The following is a 22503-nucleotide window of genomic DNA, read 5'->3' on the forward strand; positions in this document are numbered from 1 at the left end:
ATTTTTAAATGGCCCCCCACATATATGTGTTCCTCTACAACTGATCAAATTCACTCATCTGAAATGGATAACTGACCCATTGCTCGAATGTTTTCCTTTCCAGACAAGTTAAAAGCAATTCCATACAAAAGTATGTGGCTAGCAGAATTACGAAGTTCACTATTTAAGTTAGCTTGAACCTGCTAGACTAAAGTGCAGTTTTGGGAACATAATGTTTCTAAACTAGATTTTTCTTTTGACTGTTTCCTTCCCAACCCATTCTCAGCAACAAAGGGCGTGATAAAGTTAGAATTACCTTAATATCATGTTTTGAGGCCTGATCTTATGGGAGTAGTATATTTATTACTACTGTGTGTACACTTTGTATTGATTTTGCATTATTGTATATTTCAAGACAGAAATTATCATGAATCATAACTGTCACAGGAAATGTCAACATTCTCCAGAAAAGCGTAAAATAAAAAATTCCTAAATATTTATATTTGATATTAACTGACAACATTAAAAAAACCCCTTTCATCACTTGACAACTGATACATACATTAAAAAACATGAATGAAACCAAAATAAAGAGTGTCCCTTTAAACCTTAAGGGGAAGACGACGACAAAGAAAATGAAAAAAGACTGCTTTAAATTAGCTTCAGGCTTAGATGTTTAAGAGTAAAGCTAAAAGCTGACGGTTCAAATACTGTTCTCTTATTTGGTGTGTTCACAGTCTTCAAACAATTGCCATGTAATGAACCTGTGCTACAGTATTAGAAATGTTTTCATTAGAACCCTTTACTGCCTTTCAAACTTAGGGAGATTTAAATCATCAAAATGTCCTTACTATTTCATAAGCTAATAAAAGACACTGGTTCCACTACTTAATACAAAAGGATCCTTCGTTCAATTGCCTTGCGGCATATAGGGCATTCACTCATTCGGTCTCCACAAAGTTGACACGTTCCATGGCCACAGAGAAAGATCATATTCTTCAGACGGTCCAAACAGACAGGACACATAGTCTGTAAAAGATTTTGACAGGTTACATAGTCAATGGCAGTAGTGATAGAGTATTGAATACGCAATATAGAAATAATTGAAATGTAACAATAAACACGCCATCTTAAGCATAGCAGATCATTGCCATAGCATAACCCAGCCACTAACCTGAAAACTAAATATATTTTTTTTAAAATCACATTTTGACTTCACATTGACTTAAAATATTTAGGCTTTTCCTACCACATCATGACACAAAAACTATGTAGCTTTTTTCCAAATATGATGCCTTTAAGTAAGACAATCCAGTAGTAGGTTGACATCACATTTTCAATATCATTACCCAACTTTGCAAAATTAAGACATTCTTCAGCAATGTTCCCCTTTATGTCATGTAATCTTCCAGGGAACAAACAACACAAACAGCTTTATGTGTGCAATGCTTGGGTAATGATTTACCAATTTCTTCTCAGGCTACCTAGCCATTCATATACTTACCTTTAAGCACCAAGCACTGAATACATGCAGAAATAATAAAAATGCTGCATAATCAATGTTATATGTAAAGATTCAATACTGGTAATTCCAGTCTTTGTTCTTTTAAGTTATCTAGATTTTCAACCAAAAGAACACCTCAAGTTTCATATGAAGAACAATTTAATAAATCTGTGACCTTCAGTCATAACAGTAGCACAGCAAACTTTTAAAATCAGTTTTAATTGCTGAACATTAAAGTGACAGCCAATGCCCAAAAAAGATCTCCTGAAGTTCTTCAACAGCAAAGTTCATTTTGTACCAAGCCACTATGGAACAATGTCCTTCACCTTTTGCCACATGCAGAAATTGAACTTTTGGTAAGGCATGTTCCTTCACCATAAGCATACTGCAGCCATATTAGGATTTCATTTATAACAGTTTATCAAAGGTTAGTAAATGAATATATGTTATAACAGATGATAATTGTTAAGACCATTCTATAGTCCAACAAATCAAATCTAAGATGTCCTCAGATCTGAGACAGACTACTTATATCAAACAAAAATGTTGATCTCGTATAATATGAAATACTGACAGGGCTCATATTTCAAATGCAAATTCATTTTATCACCACCTTGCACCTGTGACTTGTTTCCATACTCATCATTGGGGGTTTACTTCAGTTTGCTCATCTCATGGGAGAGAAAATCCATATCAGGAACCCTATTCAGTATAACCTTAAAGCATACTTTCTATGGAATCAATAGGTAGATAGCTTAGTTGAAGACCAAAAAAATTCACCATCAGTTTGCTTATACAGAGTTTAAATTGGCATGGGATCTGGCCAAATGCCTATTTTAATCTCCAGGATACCAGTATAATGGGCTAGCAGAAATGTAAAACTTCCAGATAAAACCTGACGTCAATTTATGTTTAAAAAAACCCGTTCACTGTTACCAAAAATGCTGTGCTCCAGCTTTGTCAGAATTTCCACAGTACTATAACAAAATATTCTCGAACTAAAAATTTGCCAAAGTCCAACTGTCTATCAGTCAGTCCTACTGATTTTTCCATTTACACCAAGTCATCACCTTCACATCCCAATGGGACAATTAGAGCATTCTTCCTCCAGTAACCAACAAACTTCAAGTATCAACTATTTCCAACGAATATATAGCTGTCCTGTGACAAGTGTCTATAACCTGATAGTATTGACATGATGTCCTTGGACAAAGGACTGACAAAGCAAACCCGAATCTTATCTTTGGAGGAAAAAAATTGTAGCCTTTATTCTGTGTTTTTAGCTTAATAACTTGCTTTTGTGCCTAAACATAATGTCAGAATTACTGAAGTTACAATTACAAGGGTCTGTTTCCCTCCAAATGCCACACCATCGTTTGAAAATTAAAACATCCATCAAGGGACTCAGAAATAATAAAAAAAAAAAAAATCTGTTCAAACACCATTACTTTTGATTATTTCATTCAGTGAAGCACAGAAATCCTAACATTTTTATTTTATAGATATTTTCTGCAATTGCATGCAGTATTAGCAAATTGCCCAATTTCTCCTGCTTAGTACAAATGCAGACTATGTAAAATACACTAGTTGTTTAATTTCTTAATATGGTACTATTTTAACATTTAAGTTACTTCATACAGTAGGAGAATTCAGCTGGCAACAGCCAAACTTCCTGTTTGCTATGCATTTCTATTCTGACAAGAATTTTCTTGATTAGTTCAGCCATTTCCCAGGGGGAATTTGGGATACAAGCTCAAATAACTGAGTTTTATCCAGCTTTCAAAGAGCATTCATTACGTAACCACCAGCTTATATGCACTTTTACAGTGAAAGAAAGTTCACTGCATGCCTTATACCCAATTTGTGCCACAGCAGCAGGAAATAAATAGTATCTGTTTCTATTGCACTACTAGTTTTGTTAGAATATTCTCTGCGTGAAACCACACTCTACTTTTTTTAGCTGCATGAAACGTTTGACTCCCATCTTTCAGAAGGAAAACAAATGGTTTGAAAAGGCACTATACCTGGTCTATGTGAGAATTACTTCTTTGGATAAGTAAATAGTCTGAAAAAGTGCTAATCGTACCTTTAATTAAAACTGGGTTTGCAATTCAATTAAATTTTTACCACTAACAAGGTATTTCAAACCACTTGAAATATCAATTCCTCATTACTAAAAACAGTTTTTCCAACAACATACAGGTGCACAGTGACAAAATAAATTTATTTTTAAGGAGAAAGAAAGTGATGTAAGAATGGTGAAGGAACATACGTAAGATGTTAGACAGATGATAGTGATTATGTATGAAATGGAGTGAAGGTATTGCAATTACAGTCAAAAGGGTTCACATTCAGGGAATCCCTGAAGAATGGTGTGGTCGTCAGATGTGGGAGATTCTGTTGACATCAGCATCACTTCTGCTTGGCACCAGAAATGGTTTTAAAAGCTTGCTGCACTAACATATTAGATTATCACTGAAGGTATGAGTTGAAACATAGGATTATACCTGCTGAAAGAGAACAAATTAATTTTAAGTACAAAAATACGAATGTAACATGAAGACTGAACTGTTAAAAGCACAACTCAAAAGAATACACAATTATAGTGGAATGCTGTGCATCATTTCAAGCATAAATTTAAAAGATGAGATGACTAATTTTAATCAAATCAAATTTACTACTCACAAGCATGATACACAACTTGCCCTGCCACAAGACTAAGCACAAAAGACACTAAAGGAAAACATGAGAGAGTCTCAAGCTAAGATACACACAAAAATGACCAGAACCACCTCTTTCTAGTCAGAAGCATTGCACAATCTTCAGTCTGATACTGATTTAAAATAAAATATCGGACAAAAGGGCATTTCAAAGTAAAAGAGTGCACTTAAATTCTCAAAGCATTCCATTATTAGATCTTTCTTACTACTGCAAATATGAAAACCAGAAAATACAAGTAGAAAATGACACGTATAAAGTAATTCTTCTCTTCTCCCTAATAGAGCATAACTTTCTGATATTAGAAAGCTTCTGGCTAGCAAATCCCAAAGGTAAGACAAAATTATGAAGAATAAAAGAGCACCTAAGGAAAACTGAAAATAACCGAGATCACATCTAATCAAGAAGAAAAACTGTAAGATAAAGTAGTTTTCCTTTCACATCCCTATACATAAGAGTATTAGCATACCCAAATAGCACTCCAATCTTTTATAAATTCCTAAAATAAAGTAACCAGAAAAGAAAAAAAATACATCTGAAGAAAACAGATTACTTGCATTTAAGAATTCATCTGCATGTTTTGCACATACTATTTTAAATGCGAAAGCAGTAACCTTACTATTTTCATCCAGTGTTAAAAAGTAAAACAGAAGCTAAACAGTAGATGTAAGATGTCAGAGATATCTAGAAACTCCAGATGTTATTGTCAAGATAGACATGCATTTTTCAAATAATGATTTTTAATCTGCATGTTCTTTTACAGACAAAAACTACAAAGGAATCTGTTTTGAATTGGGTATTTGAATTTCTATTACTGGGGTGTTGGCCAAGTCTCTATATGACAGGAACAGACATGCCACCGAGGTTAAAATTGGTGATCTAAACACTTTAGTCTTAGCTTTCACGCACATGAACAGCTGAGAGCAATAACTACCAGGCCTAGATGTGATGCTGCCATCACTGAGGTATTACTGACTGCTGTAAGCCTACAAGAGGAAAAGGCAAGTAATACAGTAAGAATGCTTCTCTGTTTTCTGTATCCATGAAAAGTTTCTTCCAATTACGTTACACACAGGGAAGCCAAAAATCACATTATCAGGGTTCTAAGAGAGTAAGTTCATACAATAGTCAGATACCCCAGGTCCTTTACTTCTGAAAAATCTCAAAATCAAGTTTTTCTTTGTTCAGATGGAAAAGCAAGGAAATAATTTAGTAATTTAACCCAGGAAAGTTCTGCATGTGGACAACTACTGAAGCGCTTCTAATGGAACTAGACTTACAGATATAACAAATTTAAATAGGTAACTGTCAGTTATCTGCAATATTGATTTTTGGTTTTCATTATGTTTCTAAACGGCATGTAACTTAACCAATGAATAATCAATACAATCCATAGTCAATTTATATAAATTTCCTCCTGCAAACACTATGCATAATTACAAACCACAAACCTTATCATTTACATGTCAAATCTTCAAATTACATGTACAGTACTTCCAAAGGTTTTAATTTTGCAACCACACAATTTTCGAAGACTACATAAATTATAGCCTTCATATGACAGGTAACTGCCAGCCATTGTTTAAAGGCAGCTCATGAACAGACAAGATTCAGGTAGATACAGAATAGTGAACATCATCTACTTTTATTACTGTTCTGTGAAAACAGATTCTGCTGTACCTATACACTCAGGTCAGCTAAACAGGCAGAGAACATACTGACTGGGCAGAGCATCCTTTTTTTAGTCACACCAATACAGATGCTCTAATAGATGGATTATCAAACATGGCCACTTGATTTTTTTTTTTTAAACCTGTACATAGAAGACATACAAGCCACAACACACAAAAAAAATATTGGTTATTTAACTAAAATTTAAGAACTGAAGCACTTCGACATGTCACTGTTTTAAGTAACAGAATATGCATTGGCTTTTTAAATTATTTTAGTGGTGCATAAAATTTTTATCCAGCACTTTTACCTGTTCCTTGATGTCTTGTAACTGTTGCTGCAGCTTCTGTACATCTGCATTGACATTGGTGTTGTCTTTGTCTTTCTGCAAAACTGGAATGTTTCCACTTGCTGTAATTTACAGAAAATAAAGATATATGATTATGCATCAATCTCATGAAACAGGAATAATTATTTCCAGTGTACTAACTACAATTTTTCAATTATCTGAAATAAAGTTAGTCAAACATATTTGATAATCTAATTAATTAAATTCACCACGACATCACTGCAGCTCAGTTCATAAAGAACATTGAGTTTAGTGGCAATGTTTCTTTGATAAAAATTTCCTCAACAATGATGCTCAGAATGCCTGTAGCCCCTTAATGTTCTCAGGGTTCTTATTTGCCAGTGAAGTTCCTGCAGTAAACTTTTTTGCACATGTAAAAAAAAAATAAAGCCAAATCCTTTCACACTGAAAAGACTTTTTATCTACACAGCCAACTATTTGATGTTCAAAACTGCACAAGAGTCTTGGAAGTAGTTTGTTCAAAATTTGAACAAGCTCAGATTAATATTCCTGTATTTGACTGATCCAGGAAGCAATGTTACTATAAGAAACAGAAAAATTGAGAAGTATTTCAAATGACAAATCTTAAATTTCCAGTGTGAGTATTAAAAACCTGTTTTTAAGGAATATTATTATCTATTTAGGAACAGTATGACAAGAAGGACCTAATCTTCCAATTCACATAGACTCAAACACTGCATACCATACATACACACACAGAGTAAATACAAATAATTCATAGAAATTATTCAGAGAAGTCACAAGTTTAAAAACTAGTCAAAGCAGGAGATGTAAAACTGAACAATCTGTCACAGAAGTTGCTTGTACCTAGATGCAAAATATTTACCATTCCTTTATCAGTCAGAGTGTTCCAAAATTAAAAACAAAATACATTTATTTGTTCATTTGCACAATTACAGACAGTCTTCAGCTTTTGCTTCACAGGACATTAATAAGTGGCCAAGAAGTCATATGTTTCACCTTCTACTCTGGATGCTGGAAGCAATCCTTTAGTGTAATGACTGGTGTTACCATTGCATATGCTGCTACCAATGTGGGAAGTAGTGCAAACAGCAAATGGATACCTGGCTTAACATTGTTTTTATCAAACTTTTCTTTAAAAAGGAGAGGAAAGATTTAGGTCATTTAAAAGAACGAGAGTAAGAAGTTGGTGGGGGAATGTGAAATAGTATGGATTTTGGAATCACTCACAAATATCATCAGTGGTATCTTCTGTACCTTTCCCTCCACAGCACATTATGAAAGGCACTCTTCGCTCAACCACTGCTCGACACTGTACACATTTCTTCATCAAGCTTGCACAATCTGAGAGGACAGAGAAATAAATCAACTCTGAATCCTGCTATTTAATTTTTCTTCTTTCCTATCCATGAGCTTGTTTATTCACAGTAACTATATAGCAATGCCATAATAGATGCTTATAATACAAATAACTACTTGTGTTCATCTTCACATAATTTTCTGCAAATCACACCTAAAACAATGTCTTGTTTGGGATTCAGAGTAAATGTATTCTGTTTATCATCTTTTAACATACTTCAAGCGAGCAGGTTCCTCTTTCTCCAAATGGATGTCTATTCCACAAGAATTACAGAAGTTAAAGTAAAATCACACACATTTGAGAGCAGAACTTCCAAGAATGTCTTGACTACCTGCTTCTTCCTTTAGAAGATAGGATCTCACTTACTGTCCTAATGCTCCAGGGGCAAACAGGTGTGGCTCCTTACCCTTAAAAGAGTAGACCTATATCTTTTGACATAATCCTAGAAAGGAGGCTGTAATTCTTCTACAAAAGGCAAATGATTATGTCTCATAAATGCTGAAAGCTGCTGTGAATCAACAGAGTGGGTCCTATAAACTACACAAATTTGAAGACTCTTTCTCATCCTGCTTGAACAATATGTCCGGAAAATAATCTGGAAAGAAATAATCTACATCTGTTAAACCTTTTGCTATCCTTGTTACAGCTTAGACTTGGTGATGTGTATTGCACTGCTGAAGTCCTTCACTAGAGCAATCAATCTTTTTGCTGTCCTCTTCCTAGGAAACTAATAAAAAAAACTTCTTTCATCATCTTTCAACTGCACAGTGAAAGAAGCCAGATCAGGATAACTGTAAAGTCAGTGATTCAATGTCAGGTGTCTCAGCCAGAACAGAGGAAGAAACCAGACTTCTTTAGCAAGACCAAGAAAGCAGTTACTTATGGGAATGATTACCTTCCCTCTTATGTAGATCCTCAACAACAAGGACTGCTCTTCTCTAGGCAAACACCCTTCAACAAAGCCCTGAAATGTCTGGCAACAAGGTGATGGCTGCACTCTCATCCACATATTCTCAAAACCAAAAAAATTCTGGAGATCTCCTATGTCTTTTTTTGCTACACAAGATAAATCAAAGTAAATCATAACTGCCGCTCTTTGCAAAGATATATGGTATATCTTTTAGGGAAGAGTATAGCTCTTGTGTGGATCTGTAGATTAGTAATGAAGTATGTTAAATACTTATTTACAATATTCTTTTAAACACCATTTGCACATCTGAATGCCCCAAAAAAGCTGCAAAAAACCAATAAAATTAATTCAAATTACTTCAGAAGTTCTCATGATACACAGCAGGCTTCTATAATCTGAGCAAGCCTACTCACAATTAAATAATTCAGATGGAAGACCACTTGCTTTCTGAATTTTTTAAAATCTCCAGTTCGTCCTCCAATTCTTTCATTACCAGCATGCCAAATAATGCCAAAATTCTCACTATCACACCAGACTATCAAGTAAATTGGACCTGAAGTCAGATTACTAATGAGCTTTTAGCAATCTGATTAAAAATGTTCTGTTTCAAGATTACTTCAAGAAGAACTTCTGCCAAGTTTACTTACTCTCACAGGCACACATGTGACCACAAGGCTGGAAAAGCACTGCTGCCTTTTTGTCAGAACATACTACACATTCTTCAATCTGTAAAGAACAATAAACACACATATGAGAAAAGTTTATCTCCTGCTGTCTACATTAATTTGCTTTTACACTGTCTTTGGCAAGGCATGTGGACTTTAAGAAGCTCCATCTATTGGTATTTTAACTAATTCAGCACCTCAAAATGCAACTTGAATGTGTTATCACACTGACTTTTTAGAACAGGTATTTGCTGGCAATATTTGTATGTTCGGTACACTGATAAGCACAGAGAAGCAGCTAAGACAGTATATGTTTCTTATTCTTTATTCTTTTCTCCTTCTTTGTTCCACCATATATACTTAAATTGGGGTTGTTTAACCTGGAGAAAAGAAGGCTCCGGGGAGACCTTATTGCAACCTTTCAGACTTAAAGGGGGCTTATAAGAAAGATGGGGATGGAGTTTTTAGCAGGGCCTGTAGTGACTGGACAAGGGGTAACGGTTTTAAACTAAAAGAGGGTAGATTTGGACTAGATATAAGGAAGAATTTTTTTATGACGAGGGTGGTGAAACACTGGAACATGTTGCCCAGAGAGGTGATAGATGCCCCATCCCTGTAAACATTCGAGGTCAGGTTGGACAGGGCTCTAAGCAGCCTGATCTAGTTGAAGATGTCCCTGCTCATTGCAGGGGGGTTGGACTGGATGACTAACTTTAAAGGTCTCTTCCAATCCGAACTATTCTATGAAATTCACTTTATAAGATACTTCTATAATAATCTGTTTTAATATTCTGGATTAGGGTTTCTCAAGCCGTTTAATGTGATGAACTGTATATATAGACAACAGATACCACATACCACTCCATTCATACTGGCCTGGACCACCTCTTCCAGTTCATAGAACTGTTGTCCAGGTTCATTCATTTCTTAGCCTTGCGGATATTCCCTTAAGTTTTTATATAGAAGAGTATAAGAGAAGTATTGAACAGATATTCCACTCTCTCAATCTAATTTAGCAAAAGAAATCAAAGGAAGGTTATCCACAAAGGTTAGCTTTCACCTGGGAAAGCTGATTTCCGTAGATTAGCTTCTTCAGATGGGTGAGTGGAAGTAGAAGCCTTACTCTGCTGCTCTGAATCACCCAGTGGCAGAACCTTTTCACCGACTATAAAGTCGGTCTAGAGAAAAGGACTCACACTATGTTAACATTTGGCTTTTGAAAATATGTATTGCAGAACAGTGAACAGTGTAAGAAGTAAGAATAAAAGAGTGAATAGTAAAACCAGTACAAATTGGTATTTACAATTCCTATATTTACTCTGAGGTAGAGGAAAAAAAAACATACCACAGAAGCAGACTGGTCAAATGTTTTTGGAAAAAGATAGAAAGAATAGAGTGGGTTTTCTACAGATCAGAAAACCTGTGTGTGGAACATGAGGTTTTTTGGTTTTTTTTAAAAAGCAGCAGAAAGACAAGACTTGGTGATTATGGGAAAATAAAAGAATACTCAAACAGAAAAGCAATGGGGATGCACCCATATAGTCACAAACAGGGCACAACTGGTTGACACTCTGAAGGACAAAGACAGCATAATGAAATTCATGATTTCAAAGAAAGAGAAGGTGAAAGCTGAAAGTAATTACTACCTTCAAAAACAAGCACATATTAACTAACTCAGTTTACAAGCAAATCATCTTTCCAAGCAGCTCTAAGGAATAAAAGAACTCAGAAGAACTGAATATTACTGAAGGAACTTACACTTTAGGAAAAGTGGCAATTTATCTTAACAAGAAAAAAAATACCATGGGGGGGAATCTATTTAAATAAAGCATTCTCATATGACTGTATTAGGAACTCTGAGGACCTGAACAATAAAGACATTGCAAGGTGGGGAAAGAATGAGGGGCAAGTAGGACATGAGTACAGGCAATCAGAAAAGCGTAACGTACAATGTTGGGACTAGATATCATTACAATGCAAAATTAATTCCATCCAGTGGGACATCTGTATGGCAAAATACTGCTTAAAATATAGCACACTTTTCCTTGACCTCTTTTTTTACTTTTCCATTAAAAACAAAGAGAACCAATAAACTTTGGAGGTTTTTACCTTTGTCCTAGACTGAACTTGCTCTTTACAGATGAGGCATTTTTTCACCCGTGGTGAGCACAGAGAACACGTGGCAATGTGTCCACATGGGCCAAACAGAGTATCTCTCTTCATATCTGAACACACCATACATTCTTCTAAGGTTTCAGAATCATTGTTGATCATAGATGGACTTCGGGAACCAACCTGACCACTACAAAGAAACCTTACAGTCAAACTTACTTTTAAGAATTTTTAATATTCTTAATTGAAAATGCACATCAATTGGTTGTTTATCTATATACTCCTATGCATTCAGGCAGCAGTGTATCATCGTAAAGCAATCCACACTGCATTTTTCCAAACGTACAGTTGATACCAAAGTGCAAGGTCACATGCTCAGAATAAGGCATTGTACAGAAACAGGCCACACAAGTTAGAATAGCATCTCATGAACGTAAAAAACCCCTCCCTCCCATCCTAAGAACTTACTGTATTAATAGAGACATGCCCTGTAGATTCAGAACTGCAGAGCTTAACACCTTAATCTTGAATATACTTCCAATTCTTAGAAAATGACTGGCTGTAGAAGAACCCCCATGCTGCCGCAGTGAAGTCACCTCGGATCTTTGTCCTATGCTGCTGCTCACCCAGCAGAGGGAGCGCGTGCTGCACCTAACCAGCTCATACCTACAGCTCTCACAAGCCCATAAAAGGTGGCGAGAAAGAAGAACAGCCACAGGGATGAGGCCGAGACAGACACAGACAGAAAGACTCTGAAGAAAATAAGCACCTTACACACCAGGGCAGCATCAACAAAAACAGTCTCTCCGTGACATTTCGAAATTACATTTTTGATTTCCGTACAGGAATGAAAGATGAGACTCGTGTAAGCCAACAGTGGGAACACAACTAGGACAAGTACCAAGCTGAAAACTTCTCATACTTCATGCAGTTGATAACATGACATTTCCCTGAAAACCTAATTCCTAGAGAAGTGCTTCTGGGACATCAGACCTACTCCCTCCTCCTCCTCCTTTAACAGGATCATACAATCATTCAGGTTGACAGACACTCAGGAGGTTGGTCACCTGCTCAAAGCAGGGTCAACACTGAATTCACATCAGGTTACACCAGGCTTTGCCCATTCCAGTCTTCAAAACTTGCATGGACAGAGATTTCACAACGTCCCTGGGTAACCTATCCCAATGCTTAGTTATTCTTCCGTGATACCCCCTCTACTCCGTGATACCTCCCCCTTTTCTGGGATGGTTTGAAGTTCTACCAATCTTCACCTGCACATTGCCACGTTCCCATTCTCCTCCCTCTCCTATTAACATGTACGAAAGTCCTCTAAGACTTGTGTAAGTTTCAACTAATGTATTTGTAAATAGCATTCCATGTACCATAGAATATAACAAATTGATTCAAAGTCAAGAAAAATCTTGTATGTTTTAACACTGTTGTTAATAAAGGCACAATGTTTTAAATACATCAGTTAATCTACAGAAAGCAGAGATTTGAAATCTGCATATTTTATCAATATACAAACCTGACTTTTTCTTTGTGACATTTAGCCAATGCTTTGCAGAGACTGGGATCAGGACAGAGGTCAAGAGGAGACTGACCCTTCTTATTACGAATGCTGAGGTCAGCTCCATTGGCTGCCAGGAAGCAGGCAATAGATGCTGCACTCTTCTTCTCTGCCCCCTGAGTGCCAAGTCCCATTATTAACTGAAAGAAAACAAATACATAAGTAACTTGAGAGACTCTCTAAACAGTCAGGAATAGTCTGGCTAACAGAAAACTACATGACATGCGTGCATGCGCATACACACACACACACGTATAAATCTATAAGCCCAAGGAAGCGTCTCTAGAACTAAAATGAAAACAATTGTATGGTTGCTTCATTTTGAGTCAGCTATACTCAACCGTCCTTTAAGGAACTAAATTTCAGCAAGGAATAGTTCAGCTAATGAAGCGTTCAATCTCCTGCACACCTATACTCACTTGTGATGCGGCTGTCCTTCTATATAAGCACTGTAAAGGGCAAAGTCCCAGTGGGTACATTCAGAATACGCTCGAAGTATACTTAAATTGCTGAGTTCAGACAAAATGCTACCACCACCACACTTAGACTGAAAACATAGTAGGGCAGAGAAATAAATGCACACTCACTTTTAGTCTAGCGAGTAAATCACCTGCCCAAGACAGACTTTATTTCAGTTGCTTTCTCAACCTGGAGGGATTTAAACTCACATACCTGTCCTCCCTGTCCTAATCACGTAATGCTCCTTCACCCCTTTACAACTATTACTGTATTTCTGTATTAGCATACCTATTAGACACAATTCACAGAGCCAGCTAGAAAAATAAAGAGAGAAGGCTCACTACCATAGCCCAGCACGGACAGGATTCACCTACTCTGCAGCATTCTGGGCCTGCTTCAGCATCTTTTTATATTAAAGCTTGATCAGATAAAGTGCATAAGTATAATGCAGACTACATATAACATAAAATTGCTGGCACCACTAAGAATCCCTCAGCAAACTACACTAGACTATATTCAAAGAAACAGCTTTGGCCAGCTGCGACAGCTCCAATTCAAGGACTTTTAAATGCAGAATTCCAGAATTATAAAGGCTTCAACACTAGGATAGAGGGAGGATTTTGTATGCACCTCTTTCACATTAATTGGTTTAAGTGCCCAACTTGACTGATGTACATCTTTCTATGCCACTTTAAGTTTGTACAATCTATCCCTGCAGCTGGTCTTCTAAAAGCTGGGTGTCAAGTATCACCCCAAAAATTAAGTAATTTTGGCTGGATTAACAACCATTATGTGTTTAAAGAACTACAAAAAGACAAAACAGAACACAGGAATAAATTTAAAATACCAGATACCTGTCACTGTAGCCCTAAAGCTTGCATATCTTGAAGTCTGAACTACGAAGAAAATGGTTTTCAAAACCCCTCTAGTAATTTCCCCTATCCCTCAGAGGTGACTTGTGAAGAAAAAGGCTTGGTTTGGGTCCATGCCTTGCAGCATATATCAGAAGTCTTTACCCTGCCTTTATAACTTCAAGTTTATACCTATCATATAGCCACACAGTTTCATAGGGAAGCAATTTTTTTAAATCTCAGTCTATATATTTTTTTCCTAGTTAGGAGTTCCTGTATCAGGAAGTAGTACTGAAGTGCTATAAGACTCCTGAAGGTCACTTCATGAATTCACAGATACTCAAGGTCCTGCATTCTTCCCTACGATCAGGTAAGAACAGCACAGCTTGAAAAACTTCATACCAGGAAAACAAGTAAGTTATGGAGAGAAATTGTTTTGTGGTGTTCAGATTGTTTATAAATTCGGACCGTTCTTCAGCACCTCAGTTACAGCATTGGCTGAAGCGAAGCAGAGATTTTTATCTAGCTTCAGACCGAGTACCTTGGACCATATCAGTAATCCAGTCAACGTAGCCCAACACCCAGTAGAAGCTGATTTGCTACGAGGTTGGCAGAGCAGACTTTTTGAAGGCATGCCTACACTGAACAATTTGGTGTAGTCCTTTCTTACTTGCTGGGACAAGAGTTCTCTTACCATCCACACTTGCACTTCATGGGCTCTGAGCTGTTCCTGAACAAAACAGCTATTGTGTCTCCAAGAGGAAAATCAAGCACAGATAACAGGACAGTTTGCTTCACTCGTTGTGCATATACGCTACACCAAGACTGGCTCCTCCATCTGGAACAGTCATCAACATTATTCAAGAAAATCTTGAGTCCTAAAAATGCATCTTTGTGCTGTATGCTTTAAAAACACCAAGACAATATTGCATCCCATGACACTTCTCTGGTAGTCTGCAACATTTCAGGGACACACAATGAAAAAAAAAACAACAACCAACCCATGCACAAAAATAAACATCATGTCTTAATGCATAGTACAGCTGCAGCAAGCCTCCTCTGGAGGGTGCTAGCCCTGAGATGCATCAACACAAGCCAGTCCCAGCCCCTGTATTCAGTGCTGGTGAGGCCGCACCTCGAATACTGTGTTCCGTTTCGGGCCCCTCACTACAAGAAGGGCATTGAGGTCCTGGAGCATGTCCAGAGAGGGGCAGCGAAGCTGGTGAAGGGTCTGGAACACAAGTCTTATGAGGAGCGGCTGAGGGAGCTGGGGTTGTTTAGCCTGGAGAAGAGGAGGCTCAGGGGAGACCTTATCGCTCTCTACAACTACCTGAAAGGGGGTTGCAGAGAGGTGGGTGTTGGTCTCTTCTCCCAGGTGACTAGCAACTAAGACAAGAGGAAATGGCCTCAAGTTGCACCAGGGGAGGTTCAGGTTGGATATTAGGAAAAATTTCTTTACTGAGAGAGTGGTCAAACATTGGAACAGGCTGCCCAGGGAAGTGATGGAGTCACCATCACTGGAGGTGTTCAAGGAACATGTGGACGTGGCATTGCGGGACATGGTTTAGTGGGCATGGTGGTGTTGGGTCAATAGCTGGACTTGATGATTTTACAGGTCTTTTCCAACCTTAGTGATTCTGTGAATCCACCTGCGAGGGAGAAGGCTAGGTGTAATCCACACAAACAGTATAAGTATCATCTACATAATTGTACCTACTGGGTTGTCTTTGAAGCTGTAAACACCTAACTGACTTCCATTAGAGTTTCTTTAGTTTAAGTTAGGATTTAGGTGGTGGCATCATTTTGAATCTTAAACATTTTAAGGGTCTGAAAGATACCTATATTAAAATAAATTACACCAAGCAAGCCTGGGGAATAATACATTTATTTAGAACAAAAAGTACCCTAAACCAAGGAACACTGCATCTATAATAAAGTAACTGACTTTTTTGTGGTGGACTGTATTTCGGAAAATGTCTCCTCCTCCCAACTGTACAATCATCACAATGTGCTGGATGAAAAACTTTAAGCTCATAGCACTTGAACACAGAAATGTTTTTCAGACTGATACCTAAAATATGTAGGGCTTTGCATACTATCAAGATCGTTCACTACAATAGTTTAAATAGTCTACCAAAAAACAGCTGAAGAAACCTAACAAAAATTGTTTTAGTTTTTGCAACAGCTTAACATTGACATTCAGAAGGAACTACTAAAAAAAAAAAATCAATGCTAAAGAACTCATTCCATATAATTCCACTTATGAAATAAGTTCACGATATCAGTAAAAAGTTTGTTTCATATTTAAACCGTGCTCAAAGCGAAAAGTAACAAATCGTAAAATTTCAATGAAGTTGCTGTCCAATCAACTTTACCAAATACAAAAAACATCTAAAACCCTGCAAGTGACATTTCTGTTATTTTTCAGTTTATTCAACTGGAAAAAAAAAAAAAATCATTATTTGTTGAAGTACTGTACTACAAAGAGGCACCCTACAGAGCTCAGTAGGTTGGTATCTTCCAGACAGTAGTCCAAAGTTAATTAAAATTTAGCCAAGCAAAAATGAGCTCCAAAATACTAAACATTTATGTTATCAGATTTGCTATCACACAGACTAAAGGAATCTGACATATTTTCCCAATCTTTAAAGGAATTACTAAAAATTAATCAAAAAAATTCAGATTCCATCAATTTAACTTAAGTCATCATAGTCACAAAAGGAAAGCCTTTCTGTTTCCCAGACTACATTATTAATCCCATTTATCCTCTATCATCCATCACCTGTATTTGCAATTCTACACAAGATAAACTACAAATGTGTCCTTGGATAGCTTTAAAGGTCCAGATGCCTGCATATTTTAGCAGCCTAGATCCTGCCTTTTTTTGAAATATGATTTTGGGCCAAAGGTGGCTTACTATTAAAACTGTTTACTAGTAAAATCTCGTTTATAGCATTTTTACATTACCTTTATTTAAATAAAGGTAGATAGGTACAAATATTGTTCTCATTTACTATCTTTGACAAAACAACACTCTCAAGATAGTTTGATCTGCTGATCATCTTAAGTAGTTTTCAGGTATACTTCAGCCAGGCTTTATGTCATCTTTTACATTTCAGCCACATCTTATGTTGCTGCCACATAAAATGAAAATAAGCAAGTTTTCACCTCTTCTCTGGGGACACGTATCTTCTTCACACCACTTAAACCTCCCAAATTTGTTAGTTAGGCAAAAAATTTCTCTGCAGCTAAACAAAGTGAAAAAAATGGCCAAAAGTTTCATCAAGCTAATATAGGAGGTACTGGTTGATTGTCAGTTTTTTTAAACATTAGAACATTTTTAGGTCATGAGACATACAATCTCTGTATAAAAAGGTTTTGTTTGTTGTGGTGCCTTCCCCCCGCCCTTTTTTTTAATTATAATTTTGATAGATATAAACCAAAAGTGTAATTATTTTTTTTAAACCAAGGATACATCTCAAATGAAACTAGAAGGAAAACTTATTATTTGAAACATAAAACCCCCCCAAAACTAAAATCTAGAAAGGAGGTAGGAAAAAAAACCCCACTTCTTGTGTCACAAAGCTCAAAACACAACAACTTGAGTTTCTTTGTGGATGCCGCTAATAAGATGGGCAACAGAGAAACCTATTTATGAAATGCTGAATCAGACAAAAAATATTCATCTCCCATTCATTCGTTTCACAGTTAAATACATGCACACAAAGCATTCTGGCCACCTCTCACAGAGTCCATTTCAGATCATGGAAAAAACTGAGCTATAATTGCTTTCCTCCTCTCACTTAAAAGGACACAAGCATTTTCTTACATATGCCAATCATATTTTAAATCTCTTTTCAAACCTTATTCTAGTGAGATTAAGTGAGATTAAAAACATCTGTTACACAGTGGAATTACTGTTTTGAACAAAGGCTTTTTAATAAAGTTGGTGGGGGTTTTTTGAATGAAATGCAAAAAAACTTACCACCCACGTTAAAATTAGAAAAAATACTATGACACGGGTAACTAATGATTCAGCAATTCTGATCCACTATTATGTTACACATTTTTAATATTTAAAGACAGATTGTTGTTTTTCTCAATCCCAATCACTCCAAAAATTTTATTTCTCCTTTGCCTATCAGCAAAACTATAAACTTCATTTTTGCATATGGTGTTCACACAGCTTTTTGGGTGTGAGCGTTTCTTTTTTCAATAAAAGATTTTGACCTTTATTACCTGGAGTTTCTTTGATTATTTCCTTACCACAGCACAATTTCTGAAATTAACTCTGTCAGAAAAATACATAACAATAAACATACTAGGATTAAGAATGCCTTGTTCTAACAGAATAAATTTTCAGAAGGTTATAGAAGCAGCTAAACAATTAAAGCTAGAAAGACATGCAAGATGTTGAATCACAGAAAATATAATTTTAATCTTATTCTGTACTGTTATACTGTTTATTTCTCTTTCCTAATAAGCTACTTGTGATTTTTTGGCAGCCACATATGTTTATTATGGAAGACAGATTTGTAGAAATATTTTGAACTAAATAACCCGTATTTTTCTATAACAAAAGATAATGACTACATGTGAAAAGCCATATATAACAGTATGATTTCTGCCTACACTGCAGTCTAATGCAGAATGTCTACATAAACTTAGGCTGCCAAAAAACAGTTCAACAGCACAGAACTAGATAAACTAGACAAATAAAAAGACAAATGTGCAGAAAAAAAAGGAATAAATAAATGCATTTTATTTACTGTGTTCTTTGATGGCTCCCAAGCAGTATCTACCTTGCCCACATCTTGCATGTCTTGGAGTTGGCGGAGCTGTGACAGGGTGTGGTGTCTCAGGGCTTCATGCAGGGGAGTATCCCCATCTTTATCCTGGATATCCAATTTAGCACCTGCACGGACTAAGAGCTGAAATGAGAGAGAAACCAATTTAAAACTCAGAAAAAGCTGTTTATTCTTTTTAAAACTGATTTCACTGAAAGTATGATTTAGGATGCTCTAGGAGGTCCAAAAGTGTTATTCTTTTATCTTGCTACAATTCTCAGTTGAGTTTATTTAAATTTGTTTTCTATAATTGGAGCGCAGTCCTCAACCAAAGCATTTATCTCTTTCAAATATCAAGCTTATTTTAGCAGAAGCCTAATGCTTGCTTGTGCTCTGAGGCAAGAGCATCTCTGCTACAAGAGATGCTGTTCTAGAGGATTCTATGTACTGTCCAAAACGTTTAATCCTTACAAGATAGCCTACAAACAATGTAACATATTACAGCAATATAACAGAAACAGAACAAGTGGGCAATACTTTAGATATGTATATATTCTTTACCATTACATTTCAGTGACCTCAAAAATCACCACTTTCACACCATGCTAAACTTTACAACATAATTTGCAGTATCCTCCCTTTAGCAAAGTAGTTATGTATGTACTTAGGTTTATCCTTATTCAGCAGAAGACATAAAAACCACTGACGCTATTAAATACTATCTCAGAACACTTTGGAAAGTAATGAACTGTAAGACTCGTCTTTAAGGCTAATTTTAGACACATGTTCCAGGTCACATGACATCAAAGCAAGCATAAGGCTGCACAGACCCTCCTATTCATATTGCCTTTGCATACAGCCCTCCCATAATTTGATGCACCAGAACTTTCTTAAATATGCTGTTAAACAAAACAAATCAACACATGCTGACAAAAAACAATTGCCCCTAAAAATTAAACCCTGTCATCATCACTATTCAGAAACCTGTAGATAGCAGCTGAGGTTTTAACTTTAGTTTTGAGCTTTTGCTACTCTGCAAAATTCAGATTAGCAGCAAAGACAAAAGGCATAGCCTAGAAACAGGAATACATGAAGTGGGATCTCCCTCTTCAGAACCCTCATGCTTACAAGGACCTCAGCCTCTCAGAACCAAAGAATCTCAGACTCTAGAAAAGTCAAAAGGAAAATAGCTTAAAAGGAATTCAGAACTTAATTTTAAAGGAAACACCTGCCTGTAATTGACTGCAGCTCACCATTTTCCCCAACCTTTTCTTCCACAAGTGAAACCAAGAAAGCCAGGTAATAGTTGCAACAGTCTCCCCCCAACTTCTTATACTCTCTAAATGGACTTACTCTGGCCCAATTTTTCTTTCTCATATTCACATCTTGTGTCTGCCACTAGCTATTTTCTGCTTAAGAGTTTCTCCTGGAAAAAAATCTGTAAGAGAACTCTTTTCAGAGCAATCTGGAATCCTTGGCTACCATGGAAATTCAAAGCCTTTGCAGAAGTTAAAAAAAAAGAAAAATTAAAAAAAAAGCAAACCACCACCTTTTGTCATGGCAGCAGGGCTTTCAAAAGAACCCTGCTACCTTTGACCACTATTCCACAGATGCCTGAGGGTACAACCCAGCCCTGGAAGGTACCCAATAGGAATTAAGTTTGAACTACAGAGCCAACATGTTCTTTGCATGGCTGCACGAGTTATTTTAGGACTTCTCAGAGTTAATCCGACTCTGAAGTACGGGTACTCTACAGGGTCTTTCACTTAAACATTCCTGGATATAAGCACACCAGTCCAATACATATACTAGTTCTTCTACATGCCTACTTTTCTGCTCATCTGCTACATTAGTATTGTATTCCCAGGTACCGTGTCAGTTCCAGAAGGGCACAAGAGCTCACCAAATATAGCTGCTGAATAGCTTGCACGATGCAAGTGACACCGACTCTAGGAAACCATTCTTTTGGTAGCAAGCAGTTCCAGATATAGGGCCATATCACATGTTTCACTGTAATGGGATCACATCCATCAATCCTTGGAAATGGAGAAACCTTACAGCAAAATAATGCTAAACAGAACTGCAGATATAGGTCTGCATAGGGAGGACAATTCTCTGTAGGCTTGAATAAGAGACAGTTTTTAATATAACATGACTCTCACTCTACAAAGACAAATTACAAATAAAATATGCAGAGAGCCAAGGCCAGGTTGATGTATTCACTCATAGGGAACATCTCCTACAGCAGTGAGTGCTCTCTCTGAGCCTCAACAGCCCACGCTAGCAATCCAAACACTTAAGACACATAGGTCCCCTATGGACCACACAGGCCAGAACGGGCAAGCTGTGCCAGACTCCTGTTTCATGTGCCAGTAGCAAAGTTTTGTTAAACTGAAGTATTAACTTTTGCAGCCATGCGAGCCAAAAACAGAAATAGTGTTACTTGCACTGGGAAGGTACTTTTGTTACTGTTTATGACCCTCCCAAGCTAAGTCACACACTCGGAAGACCAAAAAGTAGTTAAACTCATAAAAAGATGTTTCACTACATTGTTTGCTACAATTTGCAAAAGCTATGACCAAGAATAATTACTCATACAGCAAGAGGCATCAAGAATGCTATTTGAAGGTCCCATTACAGGACCACAAGATTCAGACAAGTATCAGAGGAACACACTGTCCCTTACTCAACAAGGAGGGATGCTGGAATTGGCAACCACATAGAGGAAAACATAATGTACATGCACAAAAATTTAGCATTTCTGAGATGTCCTTCATATTGCCAACTGACCTTCTGAGCAAGCTGACAGGTGTCTGAATTCATCAAAATTAATCATTCAAACATTCAATGGCTACATGTTGTTAAATCATTTTTTAAGTGTTCAGGAAGTACCCATGACTTCACAGCTACAATCAGCTTGAATCAAGTACCGTTAACCGTATGGCTTATTGCAAATAAGATACTTACCCTAACAATTTGTGTATGCTGTCGTTCAACGGCAAGGTGCAGAGCAGTTTGCTGGTTAACATTCTGGATATCCAGGTTAGCATTGCCCTGAAAGATATTCAAAGCATTAGAGCATTATCATCCCAGCAATTCATCTACAGGCAAGGCAGTCCATTAGGGCACTGAAGACGACTCTGAATATGATTCCTAGATTTGAGATTTAAGAGCAAAAGTGATTAAATACTTCAATTATTCACTGTACAGATGTCGCTCTGTGGAATCAAACTAGGTATCAAATTTTTCAGTCCCTCCACACCATTAGGCCATTATAATGGCCTCAAAGGCAAGTTTGAACTTTAGAGCTCACCACATGTCCTTCCCTGCTCCATCGCTTCTGCATTGCTATTGCAGGTGTAAAGCAGCAAACTATTTTCACATCAGATGGTTAACTGAAGTGTGACATTTAAATCCTCCTGAGAAAAAAGTCCTACCTGATGCACCAAAAGTTCAGCCACTTCCACGTGATTATTGAGAGCTGCCAGATGTAAGGCAGTGTAACCATCATCTTTTTTCTCGTCAACAATCCATGGTCGCGGTAACTTGGACAACAATACACGCATTGCACTGAAATAAACATGCA

The 22503-nt window shown here is 36.9% G+C and overlaps 1 protein-coding gene across 1 annotated transcript in view; it reads right to left on the reverse strand.

Annotated features, from left to right (window-relative positions):
* Positions 1–467: 467 nt before the first annotated feature.
* The window catches only part of MIB1 (MIB E3 ubiquitin protein ligase 1), an 80878-nt gene continuing 58842 nt past the window's right edge, over positions 468–22503 (reverse strand). Inside the window, exons 13-21 of the mRNA XM_059815731.1 lie at positions 22355–22487; positions 21885–21971; positions 18900–19061; positions 12779–12960; positions 11248–11440; positions 9121–9199; positions 7434–7547; positions 6183–6283; positions 468–1008 (exon numbers count right to left, since the gene is read on the reverse strand). Of these exons, the coding sequence (XP_059671714.1) occupies positions 868–1008; positions 6183–6283; positions 7434–7547; positions 9121–9199; positions 11248–11440; positions 12779–12960; positions 18900–19061; positions 21885–21971; positions 22355–22487 (1192 nt within the window). The 3' untranslated portion in view covers positions 468–867. The remainder of the gene's footprint in view (positions 1009–6182; positions 6284–7433; positions 7548–9120; positions 9200–11247; positions 11441–12778; positions 12961–18899; positions 19062–21884; positions 21972–22354; positions 22488–22503) is intronic.

Source organism: Gavia stellata, chromosome 3 (genome assembly GCF_030936135.1).
Source record: "Gavia stellata isolate bGavSte3 chromosome 3, bGavSte3.hap2, whole genome shotgun sequence".
NCBI lineage: Eukaryota > Metazoa > Chordata > Aves > Gaviiformes > Gaviidae > Gavia > Gavia stellata.